The 16,667-nt window shown below is 36.0% G+C and overlaps 1 protein-coding gene across 3 annotated transcripts in view; it reads right to left on the reverse strand.

The window, feature by feature from the left end:
* Positions 1 to 8,468: 8,468 nt before the first annotated feature.
* Positions 8,469 to 16,667, reverse strand: part of LOC109076256 (protein MTSS 1-like) — a 49,005-nt gene continuing 40,806 nt past the window's right edge. Inside the window, exons 7-16 of one of the 3 annotated variants that reach the window (XM_042758900.1) lie at positions 15,835 to 15,992; positions 15,369 to 15,476; positions 15,172 to 15,269; positions 14,874 to 14,964; positions 13,657 to 13,779; positions 12,960 to 13,070; positions 12,666 to 12,822; positions 12,351 to 12,377; positions 11,149 to 11,420; positions 8,469 to 10,025 (exon numbers count right to left, since the gene is read on the reverse strand). In XM_042758900.1, coding sequence (XP_042614834.1) covers positions 9,387 to 10,025; positions 11,149 to 11,420; positions 12,351 to 12,377; positions 12,666 to 12,822; positions 12,960 to 13,070; positions 13,657 to 13,779; positions 14,874 to 14,964; positions 15,172 to 15,269; positions 15,369 to 15,476; positions 15,835 to 15,992 — 1,784 coding nt within the window. In that variant the 3' untranslated portion in view covers positions 8,469 to 9,386. The remainder of the gene's footprint in view (positions 10,026 to 11,148; positions 11,421 to 12,350; positions 12,378 to 12,665; positions 12,823 to 12,959; positions 13,071 to 13,656; positions 13,780 to 14,873; positions 14,965 to 15,171; positions 15,270 to 15,368; positions 15,477 to 15,834; positions 15,993 to 16,667) is intronic. The other 2 variants (XM_042758902.1, XM_042758901.1) reach the window with 2 other exon arrangements.

Here is a 16,667-nt window from a genome sequence, read left to right on the forward strand (position 1 = left end):
ATACTATGGTATTCTGGACATACACATGATATTTTGGAAATTTATCATAATAGTACTATGGTATTCTTGGACATACCAGTAAGTACAATGTATAAACCATGCCACACAAATTTCATTACAACGGTATATTTCAAAGTACCACACTGCCATCTGATACTATCATATATTATATTTTTGAAAGTGCCATGTCAAAAAACAAACAAACAAATATAATACAATATATAAAGCATGGTACATGTATTTCATTACCATTTACCATGTGTATATTTCAAAATGCTATAGCAGTGCCATCTGATACCATCACTGTACAGTGGTATAGTATGTTTTTGTAAGTGTAGAGATATGGTACTAAGCCCAAAAAACATGGTTGTATCAGATGGTAATACCATGGTACTTTGGTATATACTATGCACTTGCAAAACAGTACCAAAAAGTACATTGGTAATACCATGGTATTTTAGACATTTTTTGTTGGACATGCCATAGAGTACAGTATATGAGCCATGAATTTCATTACCATGGTATATTTCAAGTACTATACTACCATCTGATACTATCACTGCACCATGGTATAGGTTTTTTTTTTTTCATGTGACAGAATAATTACATAGCATGCATTACCACAGTAAATTTATAGTACCAGATGGTAATACTATGGTACTTTCAAATGGCACTAAAAATCATAAATCATTATATAGTACACCATGGTGCTATTTTGTAAGCATGGTAAGCAAAATATTTTGCAATGCAAAGTGTAAGAACATTCTCAGAGACAGTCATATTTTTCAATTTGCAAATTTAATTAAACATAATTTATGGTCGCATTGTGTCTCAATGAGAAACACATGGAATGCGTCACTCTTTCAGGCGTTATCGCAATTTGAGGAATTGTTAACGCAGTTTTAGGAAGGGTGTAATAAAACACACTCTATCGACAAACAGACAAACCGCCTTTTTCAACCTGGGATGAAGTCCAAGAGCTGTTAGTCATATGACACTGCTTACCAACAATGACTGCAGGACATTTAACCGATTCACACTTCAAACATAACTGGCTACATATTAACACATTTATTGTACAGTAAGTATAATAGCCAAGTCATAGCACAGTTTGTGCTGAATAGGTTGGCAAACAGTAAACTTGCACAAGGCTCAAAGTGTTAGTTAATCTAATGGTTAGGGTCGTAAAATGCATTTCCTCCCTTTAGATGTGTATTGCAACAGATGCTTCAGAGGGTAAAAACTCATTCAAACAGATACAATTCTCAGATTATGAGTAGGTGATCTTTACAATCTACAAAAAAAAAAGAAATAAAAAAAAAGAAAAGATGTGTCATCATTTACTCACCCTCATGTCATTCCAAACCCATCTTTCTTTCTCCTGTGGAAAACAAATGCAGAAAATATGAAAGTTTCACTTTTCAATGCAATTATAAATCAACTGGTACTTAAACTTTCAAGTTTTGAAAAAGCATCATAAAACTGGTTTATCTGACTCATACACAGGAATTCAAGTCTTCTGAAGACATACGGTAGCTCTGTGTGAGAAACAGTCTGAAATGTATGTCTGTTTTCACTGAAACATTTAAATTGGTTTTATAAACTGGATCAACCAATTCAGAGGAGAAAAAAAAACTCAAGAGAACGATTTGTTCACAAATCAGAATTATAAACATGTCAAAGAGAGCTAGGGTGGATGTCAGAGCTAAATTAAATAACTTTAAATTTAAAACTATTTAAATTGAAATGTTTCTCACACAAAGATTTGTAATGACTTTAGAAGTGGTGCAAGTTATGCATGGTTTTTGAAATTTCAAATACACAGGCTACCTTCTTCTTCTAAAAAGAAGTTTTCCCTTCGAGACATAACTGTGATTTTACAGTCATCATGTGAGTATATCCCAAGTGTAAAAGAAGTCACCCACAAATTAGATACAGATACCTCATGATGCCCTCAGATTCACACGCACAAACACACAAGCATGGGAGTGTTCCCAAAAACAAGGCCAAAATGTAAGACTTCAGTGACTCAGGTGATGTCAAACATTCAACAGCTTTATAAAATCAAGTATGCATGGCATGCTTGCATACACTGATTTTTTTTTTATTAATTAAAAAAAAAAAAAAAATGAATACTCTTATTCATCCAGGATGCATTAAAATTTATCAAATGTGACAGAAAAAAAAATTATATTGTTACAAAAAAAAAAAAATCTATTTCAGATAAATGCTATTCTTTTGAACTTTCTGTTAATTAAAGAATCCTGAACAAATGGTTTCCACAAAAATATTAAGCAGCAGAACCGTTTTAACAACACTTTTGTGAGGGATTGTTACTTGATTGTGTTAGGGGAAAATACAATCTGTTGTTGTCAAAACCAACAGAAGTGTACTTTCTAAAAACATTATTAACAAAGCATAATTGAAGTGTGCGCAGTCATTTCTGAGACTGAAATCACAAGTCGTTTTGTCTCCTCATCAGTCATGAGAAAGTGTTCTGTGCAGCAGACGCCGGTGTGATGTGGCGATCAGGAGGGAGATGAGGGCAGCATCACGCGGTGATGGCCGTGACCAATCACAGATGCTGGCACAACTACAGAAGACACAACCAGACACAAGTTTATTAGGAACTTTAGCTCTGGCACAACTTAAAGGGATAGATCAGCCAAAAATGTAAATTCTTCTATTCAAGCTCATGTTGTTCTGTAGGAGTTTCTATCTTCCATAGAAAACAAAGGGAGATGTTTTGAAGAATGTCCAAGCTGCTATTTTACATAGTGAAAGTAAATAGCTAATAAAATGACAAGTACAATACAAAATTAAAGCATAAGAGCAGCATGATTTTATATATTATTATCAATATTTTGAATAAGCTTTTTTTCATTCGTATTTTATTATGTGCTTTTGTGACTTTTATTAGTTTTTGTTAAATAATTCTACTTAGCATTAATTGTATGGTAACACTTTACTTAAGTTATACTTTAATAAGGTTTCATTTGTTAACATTTGTTAATTAGATCACATGAACTAACAATGAAAAGTACATCTAAACAATTTATCTTAACGTTAATTTCAACATTTACTAATACAATATTAAAATAAAAATGAACTTAAAATGGAACAGTAGTATTTTTCATTAACTAAAGTCAACAAAATTAATAAATACTGTAATAAATGCACTGTTCATAGTTCATGTTAGTTAATGCATTAAGTAACGTTACCTAATGGGATCTTAATGCAAAGTGTGCCTCATTTTTGTTTGTTTAAAGAAAAGGTTTTTTTTTTTTTTTTTTTTTTACATTTTATATAAAAACAAGTTACACTATTGCATGGCTTCAGACTTTATTGATTTTTTTGGTTCTTGACATTCCCTTGTCACTATATATTTTATGAAACAAAGCAGCATGAACATTCATCATAACACCTCCTTTTAAGTTCCACTGAAGAAAGCAAATCATATAGGTTTGTAATGACACGAGGGTGAGTAAACTACAAAAAGTGAATTTGTCTGTGAACAAACCTTGAATCAGTCTATGGAGTCAACACTAATGAATGTTATTGTTTATAGTTGCAAAAGACATCAAAAGTCTGTGTGAATGTGTCATAGGTTGATACTCTCATGGACAGACCTGAACACAGACCAAGGTCACAGACGCTTGAATTTACTTAAACGCTAGGGAGGGAAATCCCAAGGGATGTAAGGCAAGTGTTTACTGTAAAACATACAAGAAAAAGATAAGGAATTGGAAAAACTGGAGTGAAGTTCAAGTTCAGGACTGTTCTGGAGCGTGTATGTTTGTGTTTTGTGGTTTAGGAAGCTGTTGCTGGTGGATAATCTAACGTTCTGGAAGTGAGTCAGTACACAAGCCTCAGTAATGGGATGAAATCTCACTGACTCACTCTCCCTTTTAAACACACACACACACACACACACACACACACACACACACACACACACACACACACACACACACACACACACACAGACTCCAATGTTACAAGCTGGAGCGCTCACCTCTTAACTCGTCCCAAATGGAGAAAGAAAACAGGATTACATAAAGGGTCAACAGATGGAGTAACAACAACACACACACACACAAAAACAGGACACATTGACCTTGGTTACTTTTATCTTTAGTCAGGTGTGACTCATTTAATTGCGGTCAATGACCCTTCCGCTGCAGTCCAATGCAATCTATTATAATATTAATGTTACCATGATATTACTATGGCACCAAAACATATTTTGATGGTCAGTTCACACTTAAAAATGTCTGCATGTCAAAACATTGAATATCAAAACATAAACAAATGACTTATGTCAACAAACTATGCTAGACCTTTTCTCATCACTAACTGGAGAAAAGGTGATTTTAGAACTTTATTTATTATTATTATTATCATTATTATTATTATTATTCAGATTATTATATGTGTTATATTGTGCATTTCTTTTTCTTGACATTACTGGCTTTGGCAATATTGTAAGCACAACCAAACCGATAAACTTTAAACTTGATTTTTTTTTTTTAAATTTTTTGGTGATATAAAACGTTCGCACAGGTTTAGTGTATATGACATTAATTAAGGACATGTTCCATGCTTTACAGAAAGTGTCCAACTACTTAATATTATAGTTATGTATTAAAGTATGTTTACATTGATATATACATTGTATTTATACTTTTTTTTTCTCATTTAAAAGCAAACAAACTTAACTGCTTAGCTCTTTGTAGCTATCTGATTCAGATTTTAAGCGTGGTCTAAGCGTCTAAATTCACATCTAGTGGTCCACTGTAACTGTCCCACAATTATATTAAATAAACACACTGGTTAGTGTTCATCAGAAACCTCCTCCTCTTTTTACAGTAAATCTCCATTTCCCTCTCATGCTAACAGCTGACTGGAAATGTCGGAAGAAAATAAATAGTTTTCACTTGACCACTTACACTGGATTCATGTTTACAGACCCCCTACGCCTCTTTAGATTGCCTCCCTGGAGAACAGACCCCCCTCCTGCTATTTTGGGCAGGAAAAGCGGCGTCGTTCCTGGAAGTGATGACGGAGGGAAGCTTCCGCGGCGGTTCACTGCGCCACCTTGCGTTCGCTGCCTGAACTGCTGAAGTGAGTCAGCAGCATGCTGCAATCACTCAGCAATAGCCTACCGAGCGGCATTCAGGTCAGATGAGATCACCGAATTACCGTGACCGCTCAAGTCACACGGCTCAGATAAAATGCTTAGTCACCGTGACACAGAGGCGTCTTACGCGTGTGTGAGAGTGAGTGACTGATCTGTATCATCCAGGCAGTGCCTCAGATTTACTTCAGGACCCGGATTAAACATCACAAGCAGCATTTTTAGCTCACCGAATTCTATAATATCTCCTTACAAATCTTAAATGTGTAAATGAGTTATCAGCATTAAATGCTTAGGCACGCAAAAATCTATTTTTATTTGTTTTTGTTGTTGTTTTGTGATACAAACCAACATGAAAGGCTGAATAAATCAACTGACATAAATGCACAATTTATCGTGTAAAATGAGTTTAGTAAAATGATCGAAAATACCTTAAATTTTGGACGCACTTCTTTCCATGGGGAGGGTTTTCCACCTTTATGTCAGATACCAATCTTTGAAATAGAGAGATTTATACAATCAAAAATAAAAAAGACAAATAGTCTCCTAATTAAGACAGAGAACAGACTTTTGAGATTTGATATAAATGTGCAAAATTACCATGTTGCTACTGTAGGAGTCCTGGGACTCCTAAAAGTTGAGCAAATGTTTTGCAGGGAAATGCAATTAAACTTCACAGAAAGAAAAACAGGTCAAAAATATTGGCTGCAAGGGTGTATTTTAATTTCTATATAATAAAATGATTTTCAGTTGGGACTGCAGTGCCGGTGGGGCCCTCAGGAAAGTTTAAAAGTAAATGCAGTAAACGCTCAGTTAATGTTAAACCTTAACCCTGGGCATTAATTAATAAATAAATAAAGTAAATAAGCTAACAAGGAACAAGTATATACTAAGTAAATAAGATCTAACTTAACTAAAATTCTTAAAGAATTTGAGAATTCTGAGTTTTCAGAATCATACTTCCATTCAAAAGTTTGGTATCTAAGATTTTTAATGTTTCAGAAAAAAGTCTGTTCCTCTCACCAAGGCTGCATTTATTTGATCAAAAATGCTGTGATCTGTATCCCTGTGATCAAAGCTGAATTTTCAGCATCATTACTCCATCTTCAGTGTCACGTGATCCTTCAGAAATCATTTTAATATGTTGATGTGCTTTTCAAGAAACATTTCTTATATTAATGTTGAAAACAGCTGTGCTGCTTTATATTTTTGTGGAAACATACTTTTTTTTTAGGATTATTTGATAAATAGAAAGTAAAAAGAACAGCATTTATTTGAAACCGAAATCTTCAACTTAATGTCTTTACTGGAACTTTTAATCAATTTAACGCATCCTTGATGAATAAAAGTGTTCATTTCTTTATATCTTACTCACCCCAAAAGTTTATAAAACATTACTATACAATTTTTACGTCATACAATAACAACTGGATAGCATAATACTAGAAACCAATCAAAAACACCCTGGTAACCCACATTACAGTCATTAAAATCACTTGAACAGCTTTCTTGTGGCTTATTGCTTTAATGACCACTAAAATCCCAGAAGAGACTGGTTCACAATGAATAAGTTTTCTTCATTTTAATTTGACATTCACCCCTTTACATTGATGCTTATAACATGAAACGGTCTAGATACAGAATGCATTAAATCAAATGTGAGAATATTAACAAAAAATAGCATAAATCAAAGTCTAAACAACAAAAAACTCTTGGGCACTTTACATTCCTCCTTCCGATCTTGCAAGTTTATTACAGCCCCGAGCAGCACTAATAACAATGCAGATTAGTAGAGGAACACCTCGGTCAGCTCACCTTTCAGAGTAAAACAATATTCTTTTACACTCCAGGAGCGCCGTACAGCAGCTGCAAGCTGAAATGCCTGAGGAGCATTGTGTCAGCAGTGAACGTCTCTGGCCACGACCAAATCACTGAAGAGACAAAACAATTGAGCATTCAGATGAAGAGGGGGCGAGAAATCCTACACACGGCTCAGACAGGTGTAAAGTAACCCTAGATTGAGAATAACCTGAAAAGTATACAAAAAGCGGGGCAGTTATAAAAAATAAAAAAAGAATGCAGTAAGATATAAAGAAACAACTTTTGCAGCAGGAGGGAAAGTTCAAAGCGCACCTGCGTGACAGATGTGATTAATTATAAGACATCAAAGAAAGTACAGATGCCTGCGAGAGATGCTGTCAGACTGCAGAAGTGCTTCTTTTAGAGGTGCTAAAAATAATGTTCAATTCATGTTTATAACGATGATGATGATGATGATGCACTTCAAGCTTGAAAGCAGACGTCCAGCATTGGCTTTCATTTAAGAAAACAGAAAAACAGAACCACTTTAATTATCAACATACATCCAAGCATTCTGCATACGCTTATTTGCAGGAGAAAGCTATTATAACGAGCAATCAGTAATGTTAATTTCTTATTGCAATCTGTCTGGTAAAAATTGTTTGAAGGCCTGTACAATTTGGCCAGAAAATGACATCAATATGACTGTAAAATATTAATTGTACTGTATTTTTTATTTTTTTTTACAGTGCAACTATACAATAATTGAATCAAGTTAACTCTTTTTCAAACCATAAAGCTTTTGTTTTGGTGGAAAACTGCAGGGCTTTTCTTTTGTTTACAAAAGGCAGCATTTTATAAGCACTTCGCATTAAAAGTTTGGGAATATGGATGGTGCATGGTGTGTTTCCAAATACACGTTATAAGCATCCCAAAGTTATAAGTTCATGTGGAGCAGATGAGCAGATTTAGAGATACTGAAAACACTGGATCATGAGCTGCTCGTGTGTAAAAGAATGCAGTGCTGTACTTCACGCTGAAACATACAGTGCCTAGTTATTCATTTAATTAAATCAAAGCTTTTTGCACTTTGATAATCACACAAAGCCAAATCGTATCTCAGTTTTATTCTGCCCCCCCCCCCAATTTAAGATGCACTAAAAGTTTAATGAGATCTGAGCCTTGACGCAGGTTTGAGTCTCGGTGCCGGCAGGAGTTGTAGGTTGGGGGGGAATGAAGGAACAGCGCTCTCTTCCACCCTCAATACCCATGGCTGATGTGCCCTTGAGCAAGGCACTGAACCCCCAGTTGCTCCCTGGGCGCTGGATATAGCTGCCCACTGCTCCGGGTGCGTGTTCACTTCTCACTGCTGTGTGTATGCACTTGGATGGGTTAAATGCAGAGCACCGATTCAGAGTATGGGTTACCAAACTTGGCAAATGTCATGACTTTCACTTCGCAACAGAATGCATTCAATCTATAAACCTAATGCAACAATTCACTTTCTTTTCAGTTAATAATAAATGAGGAATTTTTTTTTTTTTTTTTTTTTTTTAATTCAAAGACCAAAAAAATGCTCAAAGTCATGGGGCACAAATTTGAGGTTTTATGAATCAAGTCATTATAAATCCTCCAGAAGAGCATGTTTATGCGCATCTACGGGGCTACAGCATCAAAGCTTTGGTAAACAAACGATTAAAAATGATTCAGAATCAAACAGGTTGAATAAATAACCACAGTGATGCCTTCGTAAGCTCTCACAGTCATAAGCAACACAAATAATATCCACTATTCCAGTCCTTCATTCATCCACCTAATCACATCGCTCCTTCCCTCCCTCCATTCCTCTCATTGGCTGCATTCGCATCCAGTCATTGGGCGGATTAAAGGCAGTGGTGCAGTTTTCTGTTACCCTAAACTGTACAAAAATAGACGCCTAGTGCTGCTTTATCTAATTTCGAAAACAAAATGAATAATAATACAACAGTCTTTCAATTGTTTCGCTAATATATACAGAAGTTTTTGATCTCTAACCAGAAGGCTGAGTGCTTTATTCTTGCAAATACAACATAAACAAATAACTTTAATATATCTTAAGCTCAGATGCTCAATCTAGATCTCTAAATACATATATATCTGTGTATATAGGTATACATATACATGTAAAGCACACAGCCTGCAGAATTAACTTTAATTTATTTAGAGGCAACATTCTCACGGACACTGCAAAACGTTTGTTCTTCTAGCACAGTGTAGTTTAATCAAACGTCTTTTCTTGTGGCAGGAGTCGCACGTTAATCAACAGTTTTGCCTCCAGTTAAAAACAAAACAAATAATATGCAAACCGCAACATTAAAGGGCATGAAAAAAGTCACTAAATGAAAAGACGGAAGAGGCAACCGTGAAAAGTCACAGATGATTTCAAAGCACAGGAAAAATAAAGCTGAGATCAGTTGAGATGGTTGGGGGTGATTAAAGGTGCCGAACGATCGTTGGTGAGTGTCCGACGTAGTTTGACTCCTCTGCGGATCATACTCAACATGTCACCTCCGCTGCCTGGATCAGGAACGCCGTCGACATGATCCACGGCAGGCTGGGCGGAACTGATCTGCCCACTTTCAGTGGGCGTGCTAGAATTGTGAGCTGCCATGTTTTGAATCTGCTGCTGATTTTGATGTTGCTGCCGTTCGAGTTTCTGCTGGAGCTCTTTTTGATGTATCTGTTGATATTGCGGCTCTTGGTTATATTGCTGTTGGTGATTGTACTGTTGTTGATTATATTGTTGTTGCAGCTGTTGTTGTTGTTGATGATGATGATATTGCCTCTGCTGCTGTTGGTGCAGCGCATACTGCTGTTGCTTGCTCATTTGATACAGCAGCTCTGGGCCGCCCACTGGTGGCTGCCCAGGAAACACGGAATAATATGGAGGTGGCACTGCACTCAGACTCTGAGTGGACGTACAGAGATTGTGTCTGGTGTGAACCAGATCAGAGCCAGGAACCCTGTTACTCTGCATCACTCCAGGAGGGCACATGGTCTCCTCACTGCCGCTCAGGCCGGCTGTAGAAACAGATGCATTCAGCGGCACCTAAGAGCAGGAAGAAAGTGGCTTTCTTGGTTAATTTTATAAGATTATCAATAGAACACACTACAGGGATGTATTAAAAACATGGCCTCTTTCTTTGAACATGATATTGTTAAAACAAACAAACAAAAAAAGCTAAGCAAATACATCCAAAAAATTGTGAACAAACTCAAAATTTGTGCAATATCAAATTTGGAATTTCTTTCATAACTTGAAACAAATGAATTTCCTTAAGAATCAAATAAAGATTCCCATTTAAATTCATACAGGATTTGATTCTTGTTTACTTTTAGAGGCCTAATGGATCAGAACCCTACTTGTATTTCATTATTTTAATACATACATATTTTTATACATTAATACGAATATATTGGATATATACACTACCATTCAAAAGTTTAGGGTCAGCAAGATTAAAAAAAAAAAGTCTCGTGCTCAACAAGACTGCACTGATTTGATAAAAAAAACACAATAAAAACAGTAATATTGTGAAATATTATTGAAATTTAAGTAAATGTAAATTAAAAAAAAAAAAAATACATATTTAAAAAATATATTTATTCCTGTTATGCAAAGCGGAATTTTTTTAAAATTTTTTTTTTTGCATCATTACTCCAGTATTCAGTGTCACATGGTCTTTCAGAAATCATTCTAACATCCTGCTCCTGAAACATTTCTGATTATTATTAATGGTGGAAACAGTTGCTTAATATCTTTGTGAAAACTTTTTGAATAGAAAGCTCTAAAGAACAGAATTTAATTAAAATAGAAATCTTTTGTAAAGTAATAAATGTCTTTAATGTTAACTTTGATCAATTTAATGCATCCTTGCTGAATAAAAGAAAGAATAAAATAAAAAAATAAAATAAAATGACTGGCCCAAACTTTTAAATTGTAGTGTGGGCTATAAGCATATTAAAATCCTGAAAGAAATTAATTTTTATGTCCTACAGGGGCATTCATCCTATTTGTAGTTGTAAAAGTGTTTGAAAATAATACTGTGTTGGAATTCTATATGAAAATTCACAATCCTTTACAACTGGTTCCAAATTATGACAGATATTCCAGCAGGTCTTCTGTACACTGTCTAAGAATTTTCTGACTAGAGTTTGAGTAGATGAAGGACCTGTGGTGTGGAGATGGGGATAGGCACTCCTCCACTGATGGTCCCACGGCGGATGTTGGGCTTGCTGGAGGGTTTACGGCGGATGGTGGCCGTGTGGGGTCCTATAGGCTCCGGATCCATCAGCAGACTGACGGTAGACGCCGGCCTCTTGCTTTGAAACATTTTGCGGTAATTGAGACTCAAGTCGCTGTTGCGAGGAATTGTGGAAGATTTATCAAATTCAGACTGGCTGTGGGTGTCCTCTCCTCCATGCAGGGAGATGTAGTCATAGTCTGAAATAGAGAGAAACACAAAAAGAGGAGAGTCACACACTGTGTTAATGTTAAATGATAGCACTTCTATATTATTTAAAAGAGGAAAATAATGAAATTCAAGCAGAAATTACATATGCAGGAAATGACAGTGGAAGAAAACACAACAGCTGTTCATCATGTCTCAAAATTGCATGTCAGGGTTTAACAATAAAGATGGCCCAACGTTGTGAGAGTGTTTCGGACAGGACAGTGCATGGGTTTTTATACCTTGCAAACTTAAATTGGCTTGTGTATTGTGTTATTATCTAGCATTATCTAGTCGTTCAGATTATAATTAGTTGTTTAAAAAAAACCTACAAATGCATTTGATGCATTTTAAATAGTGGGCATGTATATATAATTAAAATAAAAAAATCAAATAAAAAACAAAATGATAAATAAGATCATAGACTACATGCAAATGCAATAAATGCAAACTGCAAAGGAAAAATTATGCTAATTTAACATGCATATACAATTTTTTAAAATAAGTATGCTAAAATTAAATAAAATATAAACATTTTATTTTAAATCATATTATTGTCTTATTCAAATTATTAATTAATTGCACTAAATTGACAGCCTTAAAAAAAATGACTGCATGAAGAAAACAGTACTGGACTACCACCTAGAACATGAATAAAACAGACAAACAAAAGCTCTGTTTGAGTGTCTTTCAGTTAAACTCAGGCAACATGTGAAGATGGACAACAGAGTAACGAGATGCCACCAGTTATATCTCATGGTTGCACACACTCGAATCTTACGCATACAGATAACACTCTTTCAACAAAGGCACGCCTGCACTATGACATGGATTCCCAGAAATAGACATTTAATGTTGTTTATTATTGATATATGATCACAATGAGAATAATTAAGTCTATGCAATGACATTCAGAAACCTACCATATAGAGGAGGTTCTTTCTTTACCGCTGTAAAAGAACAATAAAGTACATTTAACATTTATACAAAGGCCCAGAAACATGCACTTTGGACAGCAATCTAAGCCTGTGATTTGTGCAAGCACATCAGATTTATTCTAAAATTGGACCATAAATCACATTTGATGTGCATAAAAACCACAAATCAGATTACTGTGTTGAGGGTAAAAAAAAAGGTAAAAATCTCTCCAAGTTGTGTGCAATGAAGATTTGAAAGGAAAATTATAGAACAGAAAAGAACAAGTTCATGCATGTGAGTGTACATATACGCATACTGACCATGCTGCGAGGGAATGGTGTCTTCTGAGCAGGATGGCGTAGTCGTCTGGGTGCTGTATCCGCTGGAGCAGTGGAGGGAATCTCGGCTGGTCCGAGGAGCTTCTGAATTAAGCCCGCCTCCAAGAGTAAGAGCCAGCTGCTCCCTGGCTGACGGTGGCTACGGACAGCAATGAGAGCCAATCAGAGATCGGAAAAAGAGTCAATCACAATAATTCCACTAGAATCAAAAGGTGTAAAAAAAAAAAAAAAAACTTTTTGCTTAGAATTCATTCCTGCATTTAAATGAGCGTGCACCTTGCCCGAGGTGGACAGTGTCCTGGCTCTCTCCTCATGCCCGCTGTAAGCTTTGTGCAGTGGGGGCATAGAGGTCCCGTTCTCTGTGCCAGGAGAGTTCTGACCTTTCTCCTACACAAAAATATACTCCGTTACTCCATCTCAACTTAGTAAGTCACAAAAACAAAACACTATGACAAACTGTAGTAACAAGTTAATAAGGATTTAAAGCCAACATGAAATACTGTTTCACCAAAATAATGAAGGATTGTGAAGATGTGCACAGATGAACTGCACACAAGATGACCAGAAATGTATATAAACAGTCAGTTTTGATTTCATGTTGACTTTAACGACAGTTTGGTAAGTGTAGAAAAGTTCAGATGGGCCTGTCAGAGCATGCAGGTTTTTAGTTGGAGATATGCAAACTGGTTAGTGTGTTTGTTTCAAGACATGGGACTGATATTATATTTAAAAACAGACACTAAAAGCAGAAAATTATTAAAGATTGCTTCTTTCTCCCTATGTACAGCTATCAGAAGGCGTCCCTCTCAATGGCCTGCAGAGGGCGCTGTCTACCTTCACACAGACACAACCTCCACACATGCACAATGACAAACACCGAAGAAAACCATCAGAGGTAAGTGTCCAGGAGTACATGCAACAGTAATGAATCCATCCACAGTCACACACAGCACTACACTGAGTCTATGCTCACAGTGCTCCTGTGCCGCAGGTGTTGGCCACGGTGGCCTGTGCGAGGGATTGTGGGAGAATTCCCTTCACTGAGAGAGCGAGCGCCTTCCTCCCCTCCGACCAAGAGGAGAGGACTGCATGAGCGCTGAGAGATGGAGGTGAGGGGCAGAGAGGAGTGGAACAAGAGAAAGATGAGATTAGATGAATCCAAACCCCCTTAGACCCCTAAAACAAATGTCTTGGTTGAAAGTAAATGCTTTTGGGTATTCTATTCAGAAAATAGTAAAATGTAACTTGTTGATCCGTCTTTTAAATTACAAGTGTCACATAATATAGCTACTAATGGTCAAATGCCCTAAAGGCAAAGCAACTGCTTTTTCATGCATGGCTGATTCTGAGAGATACTTTTTTCCATCAAAATTCATATTTTCTCCTGCACCAAGCAAGAAATCACTTTAGCAGCACATACACCCAACTTAAAAGTGCTAAAAATAAATATCCAAAATCACCCCTGTAAAACCCTTAATATGTCAACAAAATTAAACAAGAATTTTGAACCTGGCTTTATCCAGTGTTCAGATTTCAAATGTATGCAAATCAATGCATTTTATTAGATTTGCTTAATTTACTTATTTAAACAACATTTCAGAAAATTTGCAATACAATGTTTAATGTCTTAATGTACTGTGATTAATGACCTGGGAATGTATGGTGATATCTGTTAATTAAAAATGTCACCCTATTCACCTGTGGTATTTTGCCATAATATTTCTTTTTTGTCTCCACATTATGATTAACATCGGACTGATAAACTAGCATACTACACATAGCAAACTGGATTAGAATTTTGTCAAATTTATAATTTATTGTCATGCATTTTATGTTACTATTTTAAGCATCATAACAGTGAAATACTACCTTATTTGCAATACACTTACACTGTAACAAATAACATTACATATTTTATATTATTTGCACTGAAGTACTGTCCAATTATGATTGTGTACTGATGACCAATTTGCTGATTTGATCTTGGGGTCCAAAAAGGTTGGATTTTGAGGAGGTTTGGATTAGGCACCACAGCAAACTGCAGGCTTTGATGGTGCTTGCAGCCGCTGCATGTGTGTTCTGGGTGAAAAATTATTTAAACTATTTGGGTTTCTTAGGGTTACTATACCAATTGAACTAGGTACCTTTTGGACCCATTGTTTTGTGTTGTGGCGCGTGTATCCATGATACCTGTGTTGTGTCTGGTGCTCGCAGATGAAGCCCATCCACTGCACTAGAGATGGAGTCCAGAGATGGGACATGACGCACAGAGGTGTAGTTACTAAGAGAGAGTGTTTATACGGATTATTTACAATAACACGCAATTGTTTGTCACCTGCGCTCCTCTTTTTCCAATCATTTTCAAGGGAAAATAATATTATATACAAGCAACAAAAACACTACAATATAAATATAATAATCATCATCAATTATTATCAGTTAGCTAACAGTTCTTGCAACAAACATTTCTTCCCGACACTGAACTCACCTGCTGATGCTACTCTTGCGTGATAACGTGTTGCTAGGAGACGCGGGTGGAGTCTGATATGAGTAGCTGTAGTCTGAGCCTTTCAGATCAAGAATAACCTGCAAACAAAACCAGACCAGGAAGTCAGAGTGCAAGAACATTAACAGCTCTACAGATCAAAACAGACATAATGTGCCTGACTGGTATCCATGCAGCACCTGTTCACTAGCAGGAGGCAGTGTGTTGGGATCAGCCGTCAGATTGCCAAGATCTTCTAGAATTGTCTGTAAGTGGGTGACTTCACCAAGCATGCTTATCTCTTCGTCCTGACATAACAAATAAAAAAAAAAAAATCAACGATGTGACAACATTTAAGTAGAATAAAATAAAAATATTTAACAGCAGGTTTTCATGGCAATCAAGTACTTTTATTTTCCAAATTCTCATAATTCTAATGCATTCTGATGTAATAATGACAATCTTCCTGTTTTATCAAAAACAGCATCATTTAAAGGCATTAAACCAAATACTCTCACAACATTCAGGTATTTTACAGTTCAAAAAATTCAAATATTAAGAAAATGTTCACGCAATGTAAAATGCTGACCAAATGTTGTGGTCTTAAGCCAAGCATTTTCTTTTTGCAAAATATAGTGCCTTATCAGAGTCTGCTCAGACACTCACCAGGAAAGGTTTGAGCATTGTGACGAATGAGCAGAATCTTCCTCTTTCCTCGATAAGTGCTCGACAAACGGCTCTCTTCTCAGTCTCCTCTAAAACTGCGTAGCGTGTGTTGACGTCCTGAAGAGCGCTGTCCAGCTGCATCCGCACCTCACCTTTACCTATTCAAACACAACGACATTTCATAAAGCACTGACAGGATCAAAAAGACTTTGTACTAAAAGTACTAAATTATTAAAGCAAATAATCTAGACAGAAATATAAAACTATATTATAACTGCAAAAGAATTACTAATACTAAAATGAAATATAAAAATTAAAACTAATTCATTATACTAGTAAATGTTATAATAGTATATAAATAGTACAATACTATATAAATAACACTGAAAGAACACTGGATGCAAAACAGCTCTGTGTTGCTGATATTTGAAGCACGGAATAACTTTGCCTTGCAGTTTGATGCTAAAACTCATGTTGTTTGCAACCACTAGGAGGCAGTGCAGTTTCTATAAACACTTAATACATCATGCAAATATTTGCTGCAATGCTAATAGCTGTTCTAAGAGCCTCCCTGTGCAGATTTCCTTGGTCATTTGTGACCAGGTGTGACGATGGATCAGGGGTCTCTGGTAATGGTACACAGATTGTATGGTGTGCATGTGTTGCAGTTAAAGCCCAGCTGCCACTGAGACCCCCTCACATTCCATAGTAGTTACTAGTAATACTACTACATAGCAGTGGGCGACTAATAAGGCTGTTTTTAATGACTGACCTCGATATCTAGATTCTATGGTGCTAGGAATGATAGCAAATAAGACATAAGATAACTGGAT

The sequence above is a fragment of the Cyprinus carpio genome, chromosome A6, assembly GCF_018340385.1.
Source record: "Cyprinus carpio isolate SPL01 chromosome A6, ASM1834038v1, whole genome shotgun sequence".
NCBI lineage: Eukaryota > Metazoa > Chordata > Actinopteri > Cypriniformes > Cyprinidae > Cyprinus > Cyprinus carpio.